Below are 27,596 nucleotides of genomic sequence, written 5' to 3'. Positions count from 1 at the left end.
TTTAAAATACTTTGTGTAAATGAAATGCTTTGAAATGTTATATTCTAAACTTATAGCCGATAAAAATTGCCTTAAAGTATTTCATAATCAAAATAAAATTTAGAATGTAATGATTTAAAATGAGACAATTCTACCGATTTAAAAAAAAACTTTATACCTAAAACATAATTACTGAGCCAAATATCAAATTTTCTGAATATTTTTTATTGAGAATTGCGCTTTTAAAAAAAGACAATTGGGGGGAGGGATTCGCCTGAAAATTGACTAATATCTTCCCAACAAATTATATATCTAATATCTTCTCAAATTAATAATAATGGACACTGTTACTTTAAAAAAGGTAAAGGTAATCGATTTTGTTTGGTCCCAAGTCAATTCTTTAACTATTATAGATTCTAGACTTTAACTATTGTCAATTCTTTAACTCTTATAGATAAAGCTATTTCATTCTGAGAATCTGTTGTTGATTGAGAGCATTTGAAAAAAGTTCAGAAATTTAGTACAAAAATTTCAAAGTTTTCTCAAATACTAAACAAGTGTGTATATATTTTAATTTGAATCAATCAACCCTTCTGTTCAGGCACGTATGTATGGTGTGTAATTCTTAGCTTTCTTATAAGTACAAACATTTCCGCACTAAATTATTGTTTGCACATAAGATTGTTTTAGAGAAAAACTGAAATTAATTTTTAAATTAAATGAATTTTATTTTTGGGAGAATTGATGCTTTCTTAAATGATATAGAAAAAAATTCTTTTAAATCAATTTTCTTCAAAACATGTCAATTTTTCTATATCAATTAAGATTTAAAATGTGAAAGCATTAGAAAAGTATGATTTAAAATGAAATTTCATCCAGATACTTTTCCTTATGTTTTTCGAAGTGCACTTAATATGAAACAATGCACCGTTCAAAATTCATACTGATTAAATTTGGCACGAGGGCAACAGGTTTACGGAAAATTAGCAGATGTTTTGTGCTTAGGAGGTCTGCCCTTCATTCGTCCTCTTCCGGAGTTTACTCCGCCATTTACCATCTTTTATAACTCGACTTCTGGGAAAAAATTCTATTTGAAAAAGAAGATCAATACCTTTCATTTAAATAGGCAATTACTAAACACATGAGGAGGCTTGAATATTTTTTTTCTACACCACTCTTTCGATATCTGTAGTTTTATTTTGTTTTCGACTTCTTGTATCTTTAAAAGCTTTAGTTTTAAATTTAAAAAAATTGCGATCAGAATAATTTTATTTATTGTACATAAAATTTTAAATTGATAATTTTTTAAGAATCACTCTTGAAAACCGCCGGCGAATATATTTGATTCACTAATCTTGAATGTGATTATTGTAGTTTTCAATTCAAAATGTTCTTACAATATAATTTGGGAAACTTAATGTAAAAAAATGAATAAATAAAGCTAAATTGCAAAATCGCTGGAAACTATACGATTTTATGCAAAAAAGAAAGTTAATAAGTATTCTGGAAAAAGGTGTTAAATGGCATTTAGATGGACATTAGGGATTTTTTATTTGTTTGAAAACTTCATTCTAAATAGTGATATTAATTATTAAATTTGTCGCTTATTTTATAATACCATTTGTTATAATTTGAATTTTAATGCAGTTGTACATCGTATAAGATTTTTACTTAGCTATTATTTTAATGTAAAATCAAATTAGTCTCTTCTTTATTTTTATGAACACAAAAGAATATATACATGCATTTAATGGCAATACAGCAGAAAATTTAATCCATAGAAGAATTGTAAAAAAGTTCAAAGCCTAAGTCTTTCTGCAGTAAACTTGATGAATAGTGTAATAAGACTATTAATGAAATGAATAGAATAAGATTATTAATGAAAAAATATTTAAAACTTTTAATGCAGTAAAAATCTTAAATTCTGTAAGTTACGAGAAGTGAATATAGTATTCGCAACATTTTAGTGAATGTGGTACATGTGATACATGTGGTATAGTAAAAATTAATAAAAATGCAGAGTAAATAATTAAGATTTTAATTCATTAATGGTTATAAAATATTCTAACAATACTATTTTTTCGATACTATGAAATCAAATCAGTTTTACTAATTCTTAAAAATGTACATACAAAACAAAACGGATACAAATATTTTAACATCAGAACAAGAAATAAATACTCCCCATATAAAAATTATACAAATATATACATTTTTTGTTTTTGTTTTTGTTTCAAGAATTAAATCTTTCTCCCTAATTTCGAGAAATAATTTTACAATTCAATGTAATAAAAATGTTTTAATAAGTTTAAACATTTTTTAAAAAATTCAAGAGATCGGACACATTTAAATTATAACAACTAGAACCTTATCAAAGCTAAAATTATAAATATTTATTTTTTTACGTAAGTTTTATGCAGTGTTATATGAAACAATTGAAAAACGATTACCAATTCCCACACAGATTCGCTCTTTTTTAAACTAAACGGCAATTTTAATTTTTCTCAGAAATCGAAAAAAAAAAAAGATATATTCTTCTCACAAAGATAAAATTCGACGCGATAAACAACACTGACACTGCTTTCGGGTGGGTGGGATTCAATTAGCATTTCTACTGGGCGGAAAATCTGCAGAAGGGGAAAGCAATATTTTTGCCCAATTTGTGACAAATAAAAATAGTAGACAATGTAGGAAATGGAAAAATTCAATTTTAAAAGAATCGCATTTCAGAGCACTGCATAAATATATTATCTCATTCATTCTTAAAAATTAGATTTAAAACAGATATTTTAGAAAAAAAGTTTATATTTTTTTCAAAATACTTTTTTAATAATACACAAAGCCTGTAAAATGAATATAAAATTAGTTATGTTTAGAATAATCTGTTCATCTAATGATTCTTTCTTATTGTTTAGAAGAAATGAATGGTTTCTTTTACAACGATCTATGAAATCACATCCATAAATGTTTGCATTTTGTATGAGAAATATTTACACGATAACATTTTTTTCAAAATATATTTAACAAAAAAGAATATAAGACATCTTTTTTGTATAACGCTTGGAAAATAAACAATTTTTTAAAAAATTTCTTTTTATTTCATTTATATAAAATAAATTATTCTCTGGTTAAAGTACCTTGAAACCTCATGATAAACAATCGGCAATGCTTCGTTATCAAAAACAGCAGAAATGAGATTGAATTATCAAAAACTGCAATTGCAAATTCAATTAAAATGAATCTAAAGTTTCCTAAATGTTAATATTTTTACTTTGAAGTTCTGAAAAATACATTGAAAAAAATATTTTATTCATTATGTTTAAAAATTAATACAAGATTGATCATTCTTAGGTGAATATACCATAAAGACATAGAAAGAGTCAGTCGATTTCAATTTTATGTACGATATTAATGTAAAATCTCAAAGTCGGCAATAGACAAATATGTTGTTAGTGGAAAAAGAATAAAAAGAGTCGTGGATTCCCTTCAACCTAAAACCACAAAGGAACAACTCCCCGTATTGACATTACGCTATCAAAACTTAAGCGGCTTGTGCCAATGTCTTTGAAAGAAAGGAAGGAGTATAGGCTGATCCCGACCCTCCAGGGGGAGGAAAAGAAATCCCATAAACAAAAAACATTCTTCTCTTGTGTCCTCAGGGTCCCATCTCCTTAAAGGGAATAAAGGGAAAAGAAGAAATATGTGAATATGTTGAAAAGTGAACGCACCGGTTATTCTTGGAATTAGCGTATCATTGAATCGCATATCACTGAAATTTATCGGAGAGGTGACTTCACTGGAAAGTGTAAAGTCACCGCTCCGCTTAATGGTAGCGACCTTGACTTTACAATATTCGCATTTGCAATACAGTATCCCATAAAGATCATTTTTAATTGTCTGTGATTTGACTTTCTGACAACATTCATTCAGTTCACTCTGCTGGCGCCATCTATTGGTAGAATATAGAGCTAAAGTAAACATTTTAAAGAAATGACATTTATTTTTAATTCGACTTTTTCAGAAAATGCTTTACTCCAATAAATAAGTAGTTTTGAAAAAAATCAAATTTAAAAAGTAAGCTGAAATAGTTTAATCACACGTTAATTAATCGCACGTAATTAATTTAATCACACGTTACTTAAAAACGTTACTTAGTAAATTAAGTATTAATTACAATTAATAAATTTTATATTTAATACTAATTAATAATTTTTAATTAATAATATGAATGAAATAGCAAATATTTGGAACAAATATTTAAAAATAACTATTGCAAAATTATTTGTTATTCAAAAAATCGTGGATTATGCATCTCTATATACTCAGAATCTAACGGCAGATACAGTCAAACCAAAGCAAGTCTGAAACTTTATCATGCTACAACGCTTGAGCCTAAATGCTTCAATTCCTTTCAAGTTTTTTCAACCACATCTCGTGAACCATTTATATTTGTTGAAACCATCATTTTTATTTCTTTCTGTTACTTGTTCTTTAATCCATGATCACATTGTACAAGAATAATGAATATGGCAAAGTTTTAATGATGTTTTCTTTTCCCCACAGACAGCAACTTTGTGCTCGGCAATGCTCAAGTGCCTCATTTGTACCCCATCGTATACTGCTCGGACGGTTTTTGCGATCTGACAGGTTTCCCTCGGGCGCAGATCATGCAGAAGGGTTCCGCCTGCACCTTCCTCTACGGTCCAGAGACCAAGGAGGAACATAAGCAGGAGATAGAGAAGGCACTTGAGAAGAAAATGGAACACAAATTGGAGGTGTTGCTCTACAAGAAAGGGGGTCAGTTTAATATTTCTTCTTAGATTTCTTTCCAATTGCTTCGTAATGCTTTTTAAGAAAACTTGGATCAATGGCACAGTTTTTTTATACATACGTTTTTTGTAATTTATTTAAGTGTATTGTTCAAAATTACGTAACTGTAAGGATTTAATTTTATTCCCTAAAAGTTACTTCTTTTAATTTTAAGTTATTATCTATCTTTAATATCTTTCTTTGCGAAAATATGATATAAATGTCGTTTATCACTACTTACCTCTATTTATTATATAATTTTATTCTATTTATTGTGCTGTTAATTTGATATTCTTGGATATAGCTATATTTGATTATCATAACCAGTGACATTAGTTTAATAAGAATGGTGTTTACCAACTCTTCTTATCTTGAGAACTCTGTTATAAGAAGAGTTAATATAAATATTTTGGCCCATTCACTGTTTATCAAAAGCATACTTTTTAAATTTATGATAGTGGTGAGCACCTAAAAAATCAAATTATACTAAGTCAGCATCAAATGCTACACAAAAGTATCTTGAAGCCTTCTTTACCTTAGATTGTAAATAATCTCTTTCATATATGAATAAAATTGATTAAAAGTATATTTCAATAATTTTGATACAAGAATTTTTATAAATTTCTTAGGCAATCAATAGTGTTAAGCGAAAAACAAGATTTAATTTTTAAAACCTCATCGGCAACTATTTATTTCTGGGTTAAAATAATTTTTTCTTACTGCCATCAATGTCTTAGTTGTTGGCAAATACAAAACCATGCAATCTATTATTTCTAATATATGTAATTATTAATCTTAACACAATCACCGATTGCGTATTTATAAATAACTGCTTATTAATAACTTGCTGTTATGAGATGAAACTTAAAAAAATGAAGCATTTTTTTCTAAGATTTGCTATAAACAAGAAACATAATGTCCCAAAATTGATATAACATACGTTGAAGCTCTTCATCAACTAAGAAACACCTACACGACTCCTGTGTTACCATCTTAATTATTGTGATTATTAGCACTTCATTATCTGTAAATTACTTTAAAATCAATAAAAAAAATACTAAATTAAGGCATAAAAATCAAAAATTCATCTACTAGCAACTAGATATAAAACAATACAAATTATATAAAAATATAATTACAATCGGAAATAAAAAAACATCTTTAACAACAAAAACATTTCTATGGTATTAATTATGAGAATTAATAATCTTATGTAATTAATGATCTTCTCTTTGAAAATAAAATTACTAAATCAATTACTTGCAAAATTTTAAAAGTATTTAATGAATTAAATATATTCTACTAAAAAGTATTTACTTATAAAAAAAGAAATTAAATATATAGAAAGGATATTTTATATTTTAGTTTAGCTGTATTTGAAAACGCCATTGAATATCAAAAAGCTTTTCACTCGAAAAAAATCAAAAAGAAAATATTTTTTCTTGGTTTTAACTTTTTAATTCACATTCGTTTAGAAGTCCTTTTCATATGTAGAAATAACTTTCCATTAAAATCAGTTTTTTGATATCATCCTACTATTTAACATTAAAAGATAAATAGAATGGGAAATCTCATATATTATAAATTTTATCTTTAAGTTTGAAATTATTTGTGTGCAATATTAAATTGCAATATAATCATCATTTGGCAGATGCTTTTCTAATTTATAAATTAAAATCAGCAGTTAAATTAGCGAAGCAAAACTCTTCAGAAATTTGTAGCCTTTTGCACTCACTTGTCTTATTCGTTTGATATTTACTTATTTTAATTAACGCTTTTCTACAACACTTTATAAGTTTGAAATGTCTAAACTCACATTATTTTTAAAGAAATATTTCAACTCTGAAAGTAAATAATATCTCTTAAAAATAAAAATAAAATATTATTTTTCGAATAGTTTCGAATTTTCTGCATGTTATTTTTTGACAGTCACGCGATTTTCTGGAGAGAACGTATTGCAGGCTTTATTAGTTGTGATAATGGTAGGTGATAAATTTTCCAAACATATGATAATGAAGATATAAAATTTTCCAAACATATGATAATGGAGATATAAAATTTTCCAAACATATTCGCAGTGAAATTTCCTCATTATAGCTAGCGGGAGTTGATTTCTGTAGATTGTATATGAAGCAATCTTTACTCTATCCATTACATCTTATGTATCATTTGGGATTCTAAGTTCAAATATTTTACATTAGTTTTGCTTTCAATTGGCAGAACTAATTCAGAATGCACTGGTGACCAAACTTATCTGTTTCATAGATTTAAAATTCTCATTTTATTGAAACAGTTAATGAAGATTTTGTTAAATTTTAGAGCACAAAATGTTATTTCTTTGTTTGTTTGTCATTATTTTGAGATATAGGATACAAAGAAGAAAATAAGCATCCTCTTGCTTTTTGCTGCTTTAACATGTGGACATTTTTGAATAAGTGAAATTATTTATTTTATTTCATCCACATTATCAATCAACATTTAAGTTTATATGTTTAAAGTTAGATTGGAGAAAAACTCGATAATTATTTTACAATTATTGTAAATAAAGGTACTCTATATTTAAAGTCATATATCTAAATTGCGTAAAGATGTATTTTATAGTTAGATAGGTTCAAAAACCTGTAAATATTGGCACAGGTCACAGAAATATAATATAGCACACATCTTCTTATAGAATAAGCATTGCAACTCAATACATGTTTTAAAATCAATTGTTGAAATCATGAAACTAGAAATTGCAATAAATTTAGAAACAGAGTGTAAATGACATAAAAAGTAATGACATAAACATAAATGACATAAAAAGTAATGACATAAAGTGTAAATGACATAAACATAAAAAGTTGCTAAGATATCACATATTTAATAATCAGACACCACATAATGTATGAAAATGCTATTTCTGTACAGTTAAAAATTATAGATCCCAAAATATAGAGCTAAAAACCAAAAATATAGAGCTAAAAACATTAAAAATACAACCCAACTAAAGCAGATTAGTTAATTAAAATATGTCTTATGCTAAAAATAACTCAACAGCACTTGAAAGAGGACGATAACTCTGCAGAAAGTCAATATTTATCGGTAGCCTTGATTTACCATTAAGTAACGGGTTAAGATGGCATCACATGTGTGATTTAAGGATGACAACATCAAGGGATTCACAGCCTTAGGCTATTTTTGGATCCCAGATGTTTGGTTTTTCTCAAGTTTCGGATAAGTCGTTTATAAATAAATAACCACAATCAAAAGATGGTTTAAAGAAAAGGGATTTATTTATAAAAAAATCGACACAAAAATAATGAAAGACGTAAATTTTTAAATATTAATAGTGATTTATCTAAAGACTATAGATTTTGGAATAAAAACTGAAAATAATTCTGATAATTGATAGAAAAACTAAAAGTAGAAAATAATTATAATAAAAAAACTATAGTTTAGCGAATTAAAAACAATATGTTATTAAAATAAACTTATTAAATTAACTTTAGCTAATTAATAATAGTTTATTTCATTAAATTAACTTTAGCTAATTTATAATATATCATTTCATCAAATTTATTATCTCCTTTAAAATAATTTTACTCGTATTCAATTTAATAAATTATATTTTTTAGTTTTTTTTTCAAATGGTGACAATAGAATTTTTTGAATTAACCAATAATTGCTAAAATTCATATACCTTTAAAACCTCGCCTGAAAAAATTCTCTCCCTGATAAATCTCAATTCCATATAATTGGAGATTTTGGCAATGCATTTTTTCATTTTGTCGACCGACCGACAGATCAAATTAAGTAACCAGCTATGAAAGTAACTGAATATTTATATCTTTTTGGACAACTAATCTCCATAGAATTGCCTTTTATTTAACAAAGGAATTGTATAAGTTTAAATGTTTTTTGAAAACTCGTCATCAAAGCGAACGAAAACAATACAAAGGCCATATTTATTTACATGTGTTTATTTGATAAAATGCATCAAATCATCTTAAAGATTATTGTCTAAGTATTACTGTACTATCATATAGAGGATCAAATATTAAAACATTTTGAATATTTAGGTAAATATTTAAAAGAAAGTTGCATTGCATTATATTATAATAGTTAATACAGTGCGATTGATTTTTAATTAACTTACAATTTTGAAATAGAATAAATGTTTTCGCAGAGGGAACGTCGAACAATTTTTTTGAATTTAAATATTCAGTAATGTATTAATTTCCATTAGTAATCGACTAAATAACTAATCAAAATCATTTTTCAGCTACAACTCCATTTTGGTGTCTCTTGGACATCGTTCCGATTAAGAACGAAAAACACGAAAATGTGTTGTTTCTTGTGTCAACTAAGGACATCACGAAGTCGAAGACAGACGAGATGGAAATGGATGAAGATGGTGATGATAATGGTAATTTATTCTCTTTTATTTCTCTACTTTTAACAAGCAAAAAATATTATTTATACAGGTAACTAGTTTTATTGTTAATTAATTAGATTCGATTAAATGCAATGGCTTAGGTAAATGTTTTCATCACTTAAGCTTAATTTCCTTCAGCTTCACAAAATGCCAAAGGAATTCAAGCGAATTTGTATTTGTAGCAATTTAGTTGATACATAGATTTAAATATTTGCAGACGATTTCAATCACGAGAAGGGAGTCTAAATTGTTTTGCTACATGTACAAACAAAAACAAGCTTTAGTTCTATGCTATTTAAGCTTAAGTGCTGCCTACTCTGTGACTGTAAACAAATTGCTTCGTCTCAAAGTTCTATCTCCATTACGACTTTAATTCTTTATTACTTCCCTTGTAATTCAACAGGCGAGAAGTCTATTTTAAATCATCAAAGTATCGGATGATTTTAACCCATTAAAAGCTTTGAATTATGTCCATGAAAACAAACTACGTAATATAAGCAAATGTAAAAAATTCAACAATATTTCGAATTTTCTATTTTAATGTTAAAAGAAATCAATGAACTCCAACACATAATATTGATTTATATTGATTACACTATGTCAAATTTTAGACTTTTCCTGTTACAAAAATTCTATGAAGGGATTGAAAAGAAAATAATATTTTCTGAAATTTATGACTGAAAAAAAAAGTATGAATGAAGAATATTTCAAAAGAATTGTAATGCCTTTTGACGCATCATAGCTTTCTAACAAGGAGAGGGCACGAGGTCGAAAATTCAGTTCGGGATGAAATTTAGTATAATGGTAGTATGCATTTAGAATGTTCATTCACTAAAATATTAAAGCGCAATGGCCAGTCAATTTTGAGAAAATGGTCCTCAAACTTTCTACATAGCTTATATACTATTAATGTGTCGTCTTCGCTGAAGCATGAGTAGTATAGTGATTAAGACCTTGGCGTAGCATTCGGGAAACCCGCGTTCAATCCCGAGACAGCATTTAATTTTTTTAATTTATTTCAAATTAATTTTACAATTGATAAACAGTTTTAATCAACATGTTTTTCATTTTTTATGCAAAGATAAATATTTATTCTCTTAATTCTTGAATTATAATTTAATTTATTAAAAGAAAAGTAAGTATGAATGTATTTTTTTTTTAAATATTCAGAATTACTTACATTAAATTAACAATTTAAAGATGATTTCAATTAATATGATGTCCATTTTTATATGGAAAAAATAAATGTATTTTCTTGTAATACATAAATTATAACTTATTTTTTAAAAGAAAAATAATTATGCTCATGTATATCGTTCTTGAATTATAACTATAATTTGATTTTCAAGTGTTAAAATAATTATAAATCTAATTTTAAGCATAAAAATATTTCAAAAGAGCTATTTTTATCTCAAAATCATTAAAAGTTTTAAATTTTTGGATTTTAATAAAGATAAATTATTTATTATGACTCAGCGAAGCTGTATTTATATCTATTTATTTCGGGAATTAAAGAGAGGAACTGAAATAAATAAAATTATTCCGGCAAACATTCAAAATGTTAATAATTAGACAGAAAAAGTAGAAAGCAGGTGTTAATTTATGGAATACATAGGCAGATGGTTTAACATTTTTTGTAACATACGATATGCTTTGTGGGCTGGCAGATTTTCAGAAGAAAAACAAATATTTTTTGAAGGTCAATGATTTTTTTTATCGATTCCTTTAGGGTTTCTCTTGTAGATTATCATTACTTTTGAATTCTGCAGGATGTCAAAATATATCTAACTTGCATGAAATGTTTTACGATAATTACCATTTTGTTTCTTGTATGTAATAAAAAAATTAATGAAATTTTTTTATGATGTCAGTAATTTAACTAACATTTATTATCATTAAAGTTATATATGTAAGTATTTTTTCTGCTTAAAAATAAAATTCAAATTCAAATATTAAGTCAGTTTATTAAGTTAATTTTTTAGGGAATTTTATTTTTAAAAAATTCATTTTTGATTGAAAAAAGATTTTCATATTAATTTAAACTGTCTGTAATTTTATTGAAATAATTTTTTTAAAAAACGCGTTTCATATCTTAATTTTTTTTAAAAATTATAATTCTGATATTAAGTGAAAACACATTTATTTTGCTATATAAAGATTAGTATCATATTAATTGAAACAATCTTTAAAATGTTACTTTAAGAAATTTTGAAAATTTAAAAAATGCATTCATATTTATAATAATTTTTATTCTAAAAATTAAATTATAATTCAAGAATTAGGAGAATAAATATTTATTTTTGTATTAAAAGTAAAAATCACATTAATTAAAATTGTTTATAAATTGTCGAATTAATTTAAAAATAAATTAGGAAAAAAAATAAAGAAAAAAAATGATATCCCATGATCGAACCCGAGTCTCCTTAATGCTACGCCAATACCCTAACCACTACACTATTCGGGCCTCGGCAACGACGACACATTATTAGCATATAAGCTATTCAGAAAGTTTCAGTGACATTTTTTCGAAATTGATTGGTTATTGCACTTTAATATTTTCGTGAGTGAACATTCTAAATATATACTACCATTATAATAAATCTCATCCGAACTGAATTTTCAACCTCGTGCCCTCCCCTTGCAAAATCGAAATTTTAGTCTAATTTAATATTACCAATTAAGAATAATTATTGGACGTGGTTGCATTACACTTAAAATTTGTTAATTAATATATATATATATATATAAGTTTTGACATCTCGAAATTGTTTATACTGATATAAACTTACTCGCTGCATTAATTCTTATCAATAGTATTTTTTATTATAATTGGAATTATAAACTAATATCAAATATTTATAAGACAGTAAATTTTTATTTCATCATTTTGTAAAAGTTTCATTTAAGTATATAATTGATTGATATAAATTTAAAACACTTTATTCTTTGATGCTCAATGCTCCATTTCGTACACATTTATATTTAAATGAACTATGCTTTAATGTTGGCATAATTTTGATTCTGATTTATGTAGTATAATTTTGAAGAGGCCGATCTTCCCGGTTGTAATGAATTACTTTTTAATAAAATTAAATTTTAAAAAACTAATGTTCATTATATATTTTTATTATAACGTTTAATCACTTTAATGATATTTCCAAAATCGCCTTAATAAAATTTTTAAAATAGTGAAACATAGCTTAAGTTTGAAGAAGAAAAGTAAATTCTAATGAAATTTTATTATATTATGTTTATATCATTACTATTTAAGCATCACACAGAAAATATAATCTTGGAAGGCTCATTAAATTACTTGACTAAAAAAATTATTTTTTTGAGCTTAACTTATGAAACTTAGCCACTAAGCCGATTAAGAGAAGAATCATATTAATAGGACTAGCCTTTCTAAAATTTATTTCTTTTATAATAAGAGGCAAAATAAAATTTCATTTTTATGAATATATATCATTAATTTCCATAAAAAAAGTTCAGATGTAAATTTAAATTTTTTTTCACATTAGAAAATTATAACAAAAAAAAAATCTTGTGTGTAAAAAGTTATATGACTGCCGCTCTAAGAATATGGATTTTTCTGAAATTAATCATTTATAATACTTTAATATCTGTAATTTTTTTAAAATATTTTTTAGATAATTAAATTAGGATTTTTTCGAAAATAACTCACAAAAATCTTATAAAATCTCTATTTCTAAAAAGATAGTACTGTACAGAAATGTTTCAAATTGAATATTTATCAAAAGGAATTGCATCATTACATTACATCACATCAAAGGTTCCAATACTGTTCTTATGTTGATTTTTGGTATTGGTTCATTTACTTTGCGAAGTACAGAGAATTAATATTTTGATACTGAAAATGCGGTTGACTTTGATCTTTTAAAATTTATTGCCTCACATTATATTCAAGTGGTTACTAGTGGCATTTGAAAATATCTTGAAATTAATTCACTGATATATTACCCTAAAATAATTTTGAAAATCTGTTCTGAAATTTAATTGAAAGCATACTTTGATATCTCTGTCAACTTCTAAATAAAGACGAAAAAGAATTTGTTTTAATAGATATGCATTATTTAGAAAATTTTCTCACATTTTTTTAAAATATAGATGTAGCAATTATTTATAAATCGTACAATATATAACTATATAAAATATTTATAATAAAAAAGATTTAATAAAAATTCCAACTTTATGATTCTACTCAGTTTTCATTTTTAGTCCAAAATATCCACTTTTACAATACTGCCCGTCTATCTATCCTTTCATGAACAAAAGCCATTAGCTAGAAAACTTCAATTTATTATCTTGTTTTTATGCTAAAATTCCACTTGTTTCTGTTTTGGATTCTTTCTGGTAAAGGAAAAATATTCAAAATGATTTCTCGGTTCTCTTCACTTTGAAACGGAGCTAAACACAAAGTGCTTAGTTTGCGTGTGGATATCATTACAGACATGATCTTCCGTTGATAAAATTTTTAATTCTGAATTCGGTATGAATCTACATTTTCCTTTAAAGGCCACATTCCAAATTTTATTCATCAATCGCTATCCAGTTTGAAGTTGTATTTTCAGAGTGGCATGCGAATTTAATTGCTAAAGTTCTCTTTTCAATCAAATCGGGAACGAAATAAATCGGAAAATCAAAAACGGGAAAATACGTGAGAATTTGGAGGTCGAATAGCGATTAAATTATTTTCTTCTTATATATTTCTTGTAAAAATAATAATTAGGGAAGCTGGTCCCGAACTTTCCGAAATTTTCACGTATATTCTCTAATAATTATATTTGTTTATTATTAACCGCATGCCATTGACAACCAATGTTTTGATCAGTGCTTATTGGCCTTCGATATTTGTTATTAATTTCCAGAATGCAGTTAATACACAAGTATTACAAAACGAATATGTAGTTTGCTCTTCTAATTTCAAAGAAACTGAAACCAAAATCTGACACAAAACTACAAATGTAGGCTTAAAATGTCATTCAATTTCGTATATTTAAGTCATTGCCCTTTTGACCTATCTCGCTAACATGCTTGTGATCCCCCGTCAAGTCCTGAAGACTCCCTCATTGTGGCGAGGGGGTGCCAATGGGAGGACTAGGTGAAGTAGGGCGGGAATTTAACTCTTGGTAGGGCTACTTTAGGCCTGAAGGTCATTCCGTTATGCCCATCTAAGTTCTACAGGTATTGGAGCTAAGTCTGACTTCGACCTTTGGTGCTCCAGTCTTAGGAAATAAAAGATGTCTTTTTTCCCTCATCTGTGAATCAGTCATGCAGTTTTTAGTTTTTGACTTCTTCAGATTGCGCAATTTCATGGGCTTGGTATAGCTCTGCTGTTCCTGGGAATATACAACAACATGCTTGTGAAATTATAGACCTACGTATGGTCAATCCTAACATATATGTGACGTATTTAGATGCAAATTAAATAATATCTACACTTTAGGCGATCAATCTATGCATCGAAGTGCATTTATCTAGTTCTTTTTGTTTTTTAACTATCGTGTTCTCGTATTTTCAGGCAGCCAGACAAATAAACGTTCACTGATTGGCTGTTGTTCAAGATTTGATTGAAGTATAGAATTTTACTGAAAAGATGATATGCTAAATTTCAACAGTCTAGCCCAGAGAGAATTTGTTTGCAAATAGGCATAATTCCAATAATGTATTTTTCTGACTAAAGGAAATCAAAACTTGTATGGATTGTCAAAATCTCTGTACATATATAATGTATTCAGTCAGATGAAAAATTTGCTTGTGCATATTTAACTTGTACATTAAATGTGAAATACGTTTTTACTACCTGTGGTTCACTTTCAGAGATAGAGAACCATCTAGATGTAGAGGGTTGTCTACCGAGTAATCATTACCAACGAAGACGGAGCAGAGCCGTGCTGTATCAGTTATCAGGGCACTACAAGCAAGATAAAATAAAATCAAAACTCAAGCTTAATAATGTAAGTATTAAAAAAATTGTTAATGCTATTCATATAATGAGAACATCTACTATATTTTGATATTTGCATTCCGTTAAATATTTAATACACTATAACCAATGTCAACTCAAGTTGACAATATGAAGTATACTACGAGGTTCAGAATCGTCATTCAGATATTTTATACATATCCTTATTAAAAGAAAATATTGTGTGTTACTATGATATCATTGACAAAGCAATCTGAACGAGTGCAAATAACATTCGAAGATGGTTCTCATTAACAAAAGGTTACCGGTTTGGTATCCAAAGAAATCTTCTTTAAAGCTTTTTCTGGCAGTCATAATAACAATTTAGATATAAGCATTCAATAGCTACGGAACGATGTTGCTAAAAAGAAAAGTAGGTGGAATATATTGTGCTCATTAGCGATACCGTTTTCACACATATTTTCGACTTTTTCGAAATATTATTGATGATTATTTGGGATGTGTTGCCACATCAATTACATAGTCCTGACTTAACCTTTTCAGATACTTTTAAAACATTATTTCTTTCATTTTTTTACTTTGAAAATTTTTCTAGTTTCCGTTAATATCTTAATAATGACGATGTCAAGTCTCAGTAAAAATTGTTACCAATAAAAATAAACTCAGAAGTTTTATAACCATGGAATAAAAGGAATAATATGTCACGGGATAAAGTCATTTTATTCTATGAAAAAATTGTCATATATATATAAAATCTTAATTATTTAGTTTTCATTAACTCTTCACACGCCTATAAATATATAGTTAAACTCTAAACTCATTTTGACTGGAAGAGTATTTTTTATAATATTTTGATGTTCATATTCGCAAATGTATAGAAAAACTTTAGTTCTCTAGTAAGGTATATTTTCTATTAATTCCCTTGATTTCATTAGACTAGCAGTTGTACTTTTAGCTATCATAGTAGCGATGCACTTTGTTATTATAATAATAAAGGTAAATACAGTTATACGTTTCAGAAGCACATTTTAAAAACTATCAAAATCAGCGTGCTCAGAAAAAATAATTCTATTGCAATGAAATTCCATGTGCAAATATCTATAAATAAAGCATGAAAATAATTAAAACTTAGTGATTAGAATAAATATACTACATTTCGATTCATTTGAACTGCAGATGTATGTAAAAAGCAGTATTTGAATTAAGGGATAAATTTACTGATAGGAAATATCCTATTTTGATCACAACAATGCCTGAATTACAGTTGAATTCGTGAACATGGGGATTATGTGTCAGAGTTTTAAAGCAATCATGCCATTGTTTCATACAAGTTGAATGGATATATTGAAAAATAGGCTCGACAATTGCATTGGATCAATGCTATTGCTTTGATTATTAAACGTTGTTGTCAATTGTGGGTGAACAATGGCAAATTGCATCTCAGAATGGTAGTTTTCAATTGTGGGTGAACAATGGCAAATTGCATCTCAGAATGGTAGTTTTCAATCTAGGACACAAGGAAGACATAGTGGTTCTCGAACAAGCTACCAAAACGCTAAATTTATCAATATCAGCCATATTAGAATGATTCAGGCACAATTTACCGACTAGACTATTGGCAATCGACTACAACATGGAGTCCTCACAATCGCCGACCCTTTGTTCGATTAGTTCCCAATCCTATACACCATATATTTTGATTGCAGTCGTGCCAGAATCAATTAACTTGGGACTGCGTTAACAGAGGATAAATAGTTCTTGAAGAGTCCCGTTTCTAGTTGTGTTTTAATGATCCGAGTCTACATATCTGAATACTTCCAGAATATCGTAAGCAGTTTCCTGGACTATTGAATGCCATATAGGCCCAAAAAGAGCAATATGTTTGGAGTGTTATTTCTTTCCATTCCCAGATCCATTACAAGTCATTAAAGAAGCATTTACAGCACAATAATAAAGGAATTAAAATTTTAATATAGTATATTGCCGATTTTCTTACTCCAAACTATGTTTACGTTTCAATAAAAAAAAACCTATCCTCTATGATTTGTTCTGATTCTTACTCAAGTTTACTTTTCTTAGCACTAGCTATCTAACTTTTTCCCATAGATCTTATGTGATATCTGATTGCAGTTTTCTGATAGCTATAGACAATTTAGCAATATAATTAGATAGACAACCATCTGGTAACTCTCTTGATCTGCGCCCAACCGAATGAAAAATATGGCATTCAAATCAGAAATAGATAGCCGCTTTATTGACTTTTAAAATTGTTTAGCAATTAAAGTCTGAAATATATTTCTCAATTGTTTTAAAATGTTGATAATTTCCTTTTTCTATGTATTTTCATCACATTTAACTTTTTTTGTTGCAAATAGTTTTTCTTTCCTTTAATGCTTCAATTTTTATGTCTCAGATTGTATTCGGAGTAGATTGTAAACGTTGGATCTAAGTGGCAATTTAAAAAGTTCGAGGGCTAGTGACTTCAAAATTTGCGCTCCTTATAGATTCGATTTCAAAATAATCATCATTTACTAAAATGAATAACAAATGATATTTAATGATTTAATATTAAATGATTTGTAAAAAAAGTTTTGTACTAAAAATATAGCATAAAAGGGGAAAGATTCCAAACAAAAGAAAAAAAATGATTTCAGACATTCTCTCGACAACGTGACTCATTTAATGCCAATACCAAAAAGAAGTCAGTTTGTTCCAAATTTTATTAGATTAGTCTTCAAGTATCCCCAAAACACCACCACAAAACCTACACAAATAAACACAGAAGAGCATGTCAATTCTTCTTTAGGAAGCTGATTGAATGAAGTTGACATACTGCGCACTTTAGGCAAATCAACGCTGTTTCTAAAGGGAGCGTTTCTTATTGTTTCTTGCAAATTACGAGTGAAAAGGAAAGAGTACGACGCACACTTGCTGCTTTACATTAATGTTAATTGCATTTGCCGCTTTTTCTTTCTCTCTTGCAGAATCTCCTTCACCGACCTGCCGTGATGCCCGAGTACAAAGCCGCTGCTATTGAAAAATCTCGTTTCATCTTGTCTCATTATGGATTGTTCAAAACCTGCTGGGATTGGTTGATTCTCATAGGGACCTTCTACGTTGCGATAGTCGTGCCGTACAGCGCCACTTTCCGGGATACCGGCGGCGAGACTCCTTTGTTCAATAAGACAATCATCACAGATGTGATTATGGAGTCTATTTTTATCATTGGTGTGTATACGTTTCTGATAACGATCCCTCAAAAATGAAAATATTTAATTTATGAATGTAAAGAAAGGTTAAATGTTATTTTATTGTTTAAATTAATCTTACATTTAAAAAAAATACAAAATTTAATGACGTGTGAACATTTTCAATTAATTCTAGTTTAATCTTTAGAAGGAAACTGTTCGATAAGTGTATTAATATGTACATTTTGATTGAAAGAAAAAAAATTAATTATATTTTATTAAAAATCAGTTTATTTGAGCATCTCTTCAAGAAATACATAATCAAAACGAGTACTTGGAATTAAAATTACTGAAAGGAGTACTTGACAAAACATATTTGCTCATCAAAAATTAAGAGAAACAAATTTTCAAGGAAAACTGAATAACTGAACAGCTGTATTGATATTTATATCACCAAATTTATCTAATCATTTGACTAACGGTTTCGGCATTCAAATTTTAACTTCACCTGGTAAACTTCTAGAAAAGTAATTAAGATGAAATTTTCTCTCAACCAATTGTCCGATGAACGAACATATTACTAAGCATAATACCAACATTAAAAAAATTAGATTTCTTAATGTTATTTTTTTATATTATTTTATCTTTTTTTAGACACTCTTGATAATTCTATATGCATCATTGAAATTTTAGTCTATGGTCTCCTAGGGTTCCTTTAACATTTTAATGCAAACTGCGAATGCCTCGCGTTCAGTCTGTTAATAATATGTATCCTTGCAACAATTTTATAGGTGACACAATCTTTCAACAAATTCATATTTATTTCAATCTTTATAACATCCACTAAAGCTGCTTCTAATTTCATATTGACTCAAAGACACTGAATAAAAAATGTAAAATATATATTTTTATTCAAGTGCCCTTGGAGCACCTAAGGTTGAAGCTTGATTTAGCTGTAAGATTTAGAGTAGATTATTTTTTTTTTCAAATGTAGACGAGTATTCCAAAAGATACTTGACTACATTTGTATTTCACGGGAGGAATATCTCCAATGGTATTCAGGAAGAGTGTTAAAATTCCATTACAAGATTCCATCTTCACATGCATGAAATAAATCCAATTAAATAAAAGATTCATGAACTGTTGCCGCTAAGTTCGCTCCGTGTTATCGAAGTAACACTGTAAACTAGATTGCTGAGTTGTACTAGAACTGACTGCATTAGATTTTCTATAAAAAATGTATGATAAAAATTAATAATTATGTGAAATATACATATCTTCTTCTTCTTCTTCTTCTTTCTAATCCCCTGATCGGAATCAGATCAGGTCCATGAGACCATTCGCCTTCAAACCATCAAGGACATTATTGGGGCTATGAAGCAGGTTCTCCCGGGAAAAGCCAATACAGCGAAGCAAATGCTCAGCAGTGGCCTCGCTTGAATTGCACTTTGTGCAGATGGGGAAGATCTTGTTCCCACCGGAGAACCGAAGAGTCTTGAGGTGGCCAGATTTAAATCTAGACAGAGCCGTCTGGTCTTGTCTAGCACCGCCAAAGCTCAGAGCACCACCAGGGCCAGAGCCAAGGTACCAAGGATGGGAAGGTGGTAGTTTCCAAGATGAGTTGACAAGGGCCTTACTTCTGGAATGCATATCCTGGAAAGTTAAGGGCTCAGCAGAATTCAGAGTCAGGAATGAACCCTTCTTAGCCAGACTATCGGCAATGTCATTATATTTAAGGTTTACATGAGATGGTATCCATTGAAAATGTATAGCGGAGGACTTGGACATCAATTTTAATTTTTCAAAAACACGGATGCCTCTCTGGTCTACAATATTCCTCCAGTTTTCTAAGTACTGTATGACGCTACGACTATCAACTAGAAGCCAAATCTCACCGATTAATTGGTGATCTAAAGAAAAGCCCAGAGCCATGTCAATGGCTATCAATTCTGAGCCAAAGACGGAACTAAAGTCAGGGTTGCGCTGACTAAGGAAAGTCTCTTCATCAAATATTCAAGAAATATACATATAGAGTATTGTACTATTAAGATCCTGTATCATTTTTTTAATATTAATTTTCACTTTTGTACCTGTTTTTCAGATATTGTCCTCAATTTTCGTACCACGTATGTAAACAAGAAAGGTGAAGTGGTAGCCAATCCATGTTCCATTGCCAGAAATTATCTGAGAGGATGGTTTATTGTTGATCTCCTTGCTGCCTTACCTTTTGATCTCCTTTATGCTTGTAACCTGTACAGTAGGGTGAGTAAGAGAGATTTAGGCTCATTTATCTCTTGCACGCTGGTTGCCTGTACACTCAGTAGAATTTTTCAGATTCATATTCACTTTATTTAATGCTGAATATTTTTATAGAAAATATGTTATTTCCTCAAATAAATAATTATTCTACAATAAACAACAAATACCTTTTTGTAAAGTTAAAACCCCTTAAGTATTATAATACACTTTAAACCCCCTTAAGTATTATTATAACTTTTGACATGAGGAATTTATTATTTTATGAAATAACATGCTATTATGGAAATCAGCCCTATGGGTATAAGGTAAATCCTGGTTCTATTTATTTATTGTTATTTATAATTAGTTAGATATTCTTAATATATTAACATTTTAAACAAGAAAAAATTTCATAATTTAGCAACAGGTGCAATATAGCTGTGAAACACTGCTTATTACTGTTTCTGACCATATCAACTTCCTCTCGAGAAAAAAATCTGCAAATTAATGTAATATTCCTCTACAAAACAACCATTGATTGGTCTTCATCTTGATTGAATTAATTAATGAAACACTAAGTTGCATAACTCGATCCGTAGCGGTAGCAGATGCACGATATTTTTTGTTTAAAATGTTTTTATATCAAGTACGTTTTACTAAATATGAAAATAGATTGTATAAAAATGTGTTTATAGTAGGTCATAGCAAGACGTATTTTCATAAATGTAGATTCTTTGATTGTAACAGTATAATATGAAATCATTTACATCATTCAGATCATTTATAGAATTGAAAATGCATGCCTACCTCTAACACTTTAAAAACCTAGAACTTGTGCCACAATTAAATATAACATCTATATCTTAATACAATGAACTTCAATTTTTTAACAAGGCAAATTCCTAATTAAGAATTTTGAATAAAAAGTCGATGAAATCATGCGATTTGGTGGAAGTTTAGAAAATAATATTGACAATAGTAAGTGATTTAAATAATAAAATTTCACCATAAAGAATTCCAAACATTTTTGTTTTTCATTTCAATATTCAGATTACTGAAATAATTTTCATTACGCATAAAAGTCACCTTCTTTTCCTTTACGTATATACCAATCAAATCGTTAGAATAAAGGAACATAAAAGTATTTTATTAATTTTATTTTTAAACATCAATTCTATTACGCCTATTCGAGCAAGAATGTCATCTGGAAACATTTTTGCTGTTGCGTTTAGTCTACATAAATGGGAGAAAAGGCTGAACAAGTAGAGTAATCAGTTAAACCAAAAGAACAATATTATTATTTTTTTCTAATTCTACAAAAGTAGTTTCGTTTAGTTATGACTATTATACATAGTTAAATATCAATTATAAATATGACATTCTTTCACTTTCTAATAATATTTTGATTTTTCTAATAAAATAATCTAAATAATATTTATAATAATATAATATTTTGCAATCACATTTTTAATGCAAAGGTCAAAGCTTTTATAAAAAAAATATTCTAGCATGAATTCCAGTCAGAACACATTGCAAGTACCTCAGAAAAATGTAAACAGCATCATTCCTTAATCTACTGGAAATATATTTTCTTTACTTAAAGTAAGAGGACAAAAGGCAGAGAATTAAATATCAAGCTCTTTCAAAAAAATTAGAATCCTACAAAGGAGAAGCGAAGTTTCTAGTAGATTCGAAACCACATTTTTTTTCTAAAATATCCAAAGAAATGGATAATGTGTATCTTAACGACATTTTCTTTTCTTTATGGTTCCTTTTAGAACCATACTGGATACGCTGTTTTGAAATACATTATTTTCAATTCATTTAAGTTATATTATAAGAATAAGGAGGAAAACACTATTCTGTTTCTCGAAGCAGCATTTTTTCTCAACTTAAATATAAAGGATAAGCTTTTACAATAGGGTTAATGCTTTCTATACTTTCAAAACTCAAGGAGACAAGATATGCGTTCTTTTCATTTGTCTGTGTCTGTGATGATCCTATAGTAATGTTTCCTTTTAGGTACCAGAAATTTACGGTTTCAAGATCGAATTCCTGCAAAGATGAGCATTATGTGAATATATGATATATAGATCCATAGATTAGCATGAGACTGTAGTGGGCAGTGTGGTTATCTTGGTCTAGGAAACAGAAGATTACAGCTTTAAGGGCCGACTGCAATAAAGATATGAGTGTTTTGATTGGCCTATAAATCGTCACAAAAATGTTATCACTTATGTTATCTGAAGCGTTATAGATTAAAAATGTCACACAAATGTTTTTCTCGGCCTCTGATTGGCCTCGAAACTGAGAACTTCATCTAAAAGTGGCTTATTTGTGGACTGAAAACACTAACATTAATTTAACCAAGTTTACCGATTTTTTTTTTTATCAAGAATCACCTTGAATGATGTGATAAGAGTACCAATGAACCAAGTGATAAGAGTAAAATTATGCATTTAGTTCCGATGAGTTCATATTAAAGAAATGTAGAAATAACGCGTAAATGTCCATTTGTATGAATTGTTTAAATTCTAATATATAACTAAAATGGCGCATTTTTGTGAGGGTAATTTTGATACTTTTTTGTGATTTCATTTTGATATTGATTTGCAAACCCCGTATAGGACAGACTTCAAATGAATATAACATCTATAAAAAATATTTGAATAATGGTTGCCTTATTCTAGATTGAAAACAAAGTAATATCTCAGACGTACCTGATAAATGCCTATGCAGGAAAATTTGAAAATTTATTGAGAACTATTTCAAATTATTGTATCATCTTTTCAAATGGATAATCATGATATCTTTTTTTGCAATTTAATTCCTATTTTACTTTGCAATTATTTTATATAAAATATAATAATTGCAAAATGGTACAGTATCTAAAAGTTCAAATTAATCGAAATTTTATTATGAAGGAATAACGTGCATTATCTTTGATCGTGGAAACATATACTCATTGATAAGACAAAATTATTGAGGACTTTGCCATATAAATGTGTAGTTATTGCAAGTTCATTTTCTTTTAAATATGAAAAAATGCTTAAAATGCGCATGAAAAAATATATGAAAAATAATTCTTAATTCATTTATCGAAGCCTGATATTTTCATTCGAATTTTTTTCACAGACAAAATGTTAAAAAATAATTAAATGAATAAAAGAGATGGTTTCACTATCTTCAGTCTGTCAATTGAAGAGATGTACAGCATTATAGATTTAACGAAACCTTTTGAAATTAGTTTTAAGAGCAGAACGTATAAAACGTCCTTCATTAAGTAATTGTGAATTTCATATCGGTGCCGTCAGGAAGCACAGAAGAAACATCATTTAATCTTTTTATTGCCAAAATGCACTTCTAGAAGAATGGAAACCAGGTATAGGCTGAAATCCCAGCGTCAGAGATCCCACAATAGGAGGTGATACTACTGACAGTCATCAATGCATTATAGTAAGTTACGCAGTATTGGGGGAGCATTATAATGAGTATCCTGTCCATTATTCATATCATTGCGCGAAAGTCATGGTTTATCCATTGATATCATATGTGCAAAGAACGTTGACTGTACATCTAAGTGATTTGTAATAAACCTGCACCTAATAATGGGACTCTCAATATCTCCAGCAAGTAGGGGCGAAAACGATTCTGACAGAAATTAATGAATTCAGGACGAATTTTGGACGTATTTTGACGTATTATTTCCCTTTTATTCGAAGGACATAATCTACTCGTCTGAACATAAATTTTTGAAATGTCAACCAAACAAATACGCGTTTTGAGATCAATTCTTGGTATAATCACCATGACGTATCCTTTTTTGTAAATAGATTATTATCCACACCTATGCAATAGACATTTTCCAATTATTGACTTTATATTTCCAATATAAAAGCAGTAACTCCGTATTTTATGATTGGGTGGTGCTGTTAATGGCTTTATCGTGTTTCAATAAACAATTTACTTAATAAAAAAATCAATTTTATCACAAACCTACTGCCTGAAGTTAAATGTAATGAAGAATATAAAAACTGTTTTCGAGGAATTTATAAATTTTAATATTTGATGATAATTAATTGTTCCTTTCTTTAACAAAAAAATCTTTTAAACATTGTCACAGTCTGGTTTGATTTACAATATATCATTTTTACTTTTTGAATCTAAACAAGATGCAATGAAGTCTATGATATTGAACATTAAAAAATAAGCATAAAAATATTGCCTTCCTCAAAAGTATGCTTATTATTTAAAAATAAAAAAATTGTCTTACTGTTTAATCAAATGTATCTAATTTAATAGGAATATATCTTTCTTCACTTAGTACCCTAAATGTTTTATGAGTAGAAAGAAAATTTAAAAAAAGTCCCAATTCATAAAATATTTTATAGCTTACATTGAACAACATTAGTAACTTTGTTTTATTTTCGATAAAGTGTGTAGGCTGTAGATTATTTATTAAAAAGTCTGCATGCTAATATATGTCTTCCATAATTTTGCATGTTAATTTAATTATAATTCATGCAAAAAAATAATTAAAAAAAATAAGAATGAAATTAATTTTGTGCAGTTATTTACATATAAGTGAAACCGGAATAAAAATAATATCATTTTTCGAATTTTTTCATAACTCAGATTGAATGTGTAGTTATCAATGTCTTTGTGATAAACTATAAATTATTTTACTACTTTATTGTAATTCTCAAATCATTCAGTTATTTCTTCATCGTAATTTAAAAGAAAAACTATCATAACAATAAAAGAAATAATAATGAATTGATTAATAATGAACGATCTGTTTTTATTTCACTTCTTCAAATCAAAATAAAAAATAATTTATTACTAATATTGATTTTATATAATGAGTGAAGCTTATTATTACTGCCTCCAAGTTTTATAATAATGCTGAGTAATTAAAAAAATATTTCCAATTTCTTTTACTATTTTCTACTTTTATGTTTTAAATATAATTGCATCTCTTAAAGTTGTTAGTATGCAATTTCATTTAAAATTAATTCAGTGAAATGCTTATGGCATTTTATTTAAGATTTTAAACAACTTATTATGGTCATAAAATTCATAAAGCGTTAACTCTGACCCTTGTCACTTTCATTGAATTTATACCTTTTATGATGTCGAAATCTCTATTCGTCACATATTCTTCAATTTTTAAAATTAACTGATAAAAGTCATTTAATTTTGAAAAAAATAATTTGAAAACCAAATAAGTTTGGAAGGATTTATTGCTTTATTATAAACATTTCAAATCATATTTTTTTAAATGATCTATTACAATATCAAAATTATATAGAAGGCTTGGACATCCATAAAGAAGATTTTCAATGAGTATGATCATTCTATAAAGAGTTTGCAATATGCCACAATTATAACAATGGTGACATTTTATTAAGACGTTGGCGATACATTTTTCTAATCCAATTCGTTTTAAGATTCTACTGAACTTGAAAGTTTGAAACTTGAATCTGAATTGAAACTGAATATCTTTTGTATCATAAAGCTATAACTCTGTCGCCAGATATCCCAGTCATTGTTCTCTTGATGGCCAAAAGTAGGTTAATGCAACGGTTTTATAGAGGCAAATGCATAAATTCTCCCATACAAAACCCTGGAAGGATTTGGTATGAAATTTCGCATTTAAACAATAATTCTTGCATCATAAAGCTAAAAATGTACCACTCTCTTTGTTTTCCAGAATACCCTGATGCATCTTCTAAAACTGACTCGCCTCCTTCGCTTAGCCAGACTCTTGCAGAAGATGGACCGATATTCACAGCACAGTACCATCATCCTTACGCTTCTCATGCTATTCTTCTCTCTGGTAGCGCACTGGATGGCCTGCGTTTGGTATGTCATCGCGCTCGCAGAGATAGAGGCAAACCCGTCTTCCTGGGATGTCGGTAAAGCTGGTTTTACTATTACATAAAACATCTCAAAAACTATAGTTATTATTATAGTTTTAATAATTGTTAAAAACAATTTAACATCCGCATTTACTTTCAGAGTTCTTGAGATATTTTCCCTGCTTACAGATTTAAAGGTGTTCTTACACTTTTTATAGACCCTTATTATCCAAGTTGTATCACACAAAAAGTTGACTCCCTTAAAAATAAAATTTTATCAAAAATTAATAATTACATATAAAGATAGCACAATTGAGTACTCAGATGTTGAGTACTCAATACTATTATGTTCTTAAAGAGTGCCTTTATCAGAGTCACTATAAATTGGAGAAAATCAAAGGTGGTCAATGATCCATTTGTTGACTTCGCTTTCACAAGTGATTGGTCTTTATCAAGCAGTAAGTATTAAATTACATTTTCTTTGCTTGGAGAGGAGCATTTCTTACCGATATATTTACATATGACGAAATATCAACAAATTATTGGCAAATGCATATTTCAAGAGTCTTAACTAGTTAAAACAAATATTTTCAAACATTAATCAAAATTATTTAAGACATTTGTTACTAAATAAATATATAAATATTTTTTTTTAAAAAAAAATCACAACACGGTTTTATTGATCAAATAAATTAACACTATTTGTTGCGCATTTAGAGTTTCATTAAATACTAAATATGCGATTTAATGTTTCATTAGATAGCAAGCACTTTTCTTTTGCCGTCATTGCTCAGTTTAGCATCATAACAAGCTCCCTGATTCGTTTTTGTAAAGAAGATACTCCAGAGTTTTGGCATTCATGCTGAAACAAGATTCCTCTTTTTTTTTTTTTTTATCCAGCCTAAAAATTATTTTCCCTATCCGCATTGCTACAACCGAAGATGATCGAAAAGAGTATTTTCAGCGTATTTTACAGTTCTCCGTACATGCATCTGTTTGTTGTTGTTGCTGTTTTCCGTAGCTTTTCATTATATATCCGTAATTCCGTAGCTGTTGGAGAGTTTATAAATGAAGTCCTTTTACAAATTATCAAACTTTCAAGATATCCAATATCATTTAAGTAGAACTGTCATAAAAATAATATTTCAATTTCTTAA

The 27,596-nt window shown here is 28.1% G+C and overlaps 1 protein-coding gene across 4 annotated transcripts in view; it reads left to right on the top strand.

The window, feature by feature from the left end:
- Positions 1–27,596, top strand: part of LOC129961908 (potassium voltage-gated channel subfamily H member 8-like) — a 437,717-nt gene that overhangs the window by 377,733 nt on the left and 32,388 nt on the right. For all 4 annotated transcript variants that reach the window (XM_056075539.1, XM_056075537.1, XM_056075538.1 and 1 more), the window contains exons 5-10: positions 4,543–4,776; positions 9,053–9,196; positions 15,047–15,183; positions 18,137–18,380; positions 20,442–20,602; positions 26,292–26,496. In XM_056075539.1, the coding sequence (XP_055931514.1) occupies positions 4,543–4,776; positions 9,053–9,196; positions 15,047–15,183; positions 18,137–18,380; positions 20,442–20,602; positions 26,292–26,496 (1,125 nt within the window). The remainder of the gene's footprint in view (positions 1–4,542; positions 4,777–9,052; positions 9,197–15,046; positions 15,184–18,136; positions 18,381–20,441; positions 20,603–26,291; positions 26,497–27,596) is intronic.

The sequence above is a fragment of the Argiope bruennichi genome, chromosome 2, assembly GCF_947563725.1.
Source record: "Argiope bruennichi chromosome 2, qqArgBrue1.1, whole genome shotgun sequence".
Taxonomy (NCBI): domain Eukaryota; kingdom Metazoa; phylum Arthropoda; class Arachnida; order Araneae; family Araneidae; genus Argiope; species Argiope bruennichi.
The sequence above is the reverse complement of the archived record's forward strand: the minus strand, read 5'-3'. Positions and strand labels throughout refer to the sequence as shown.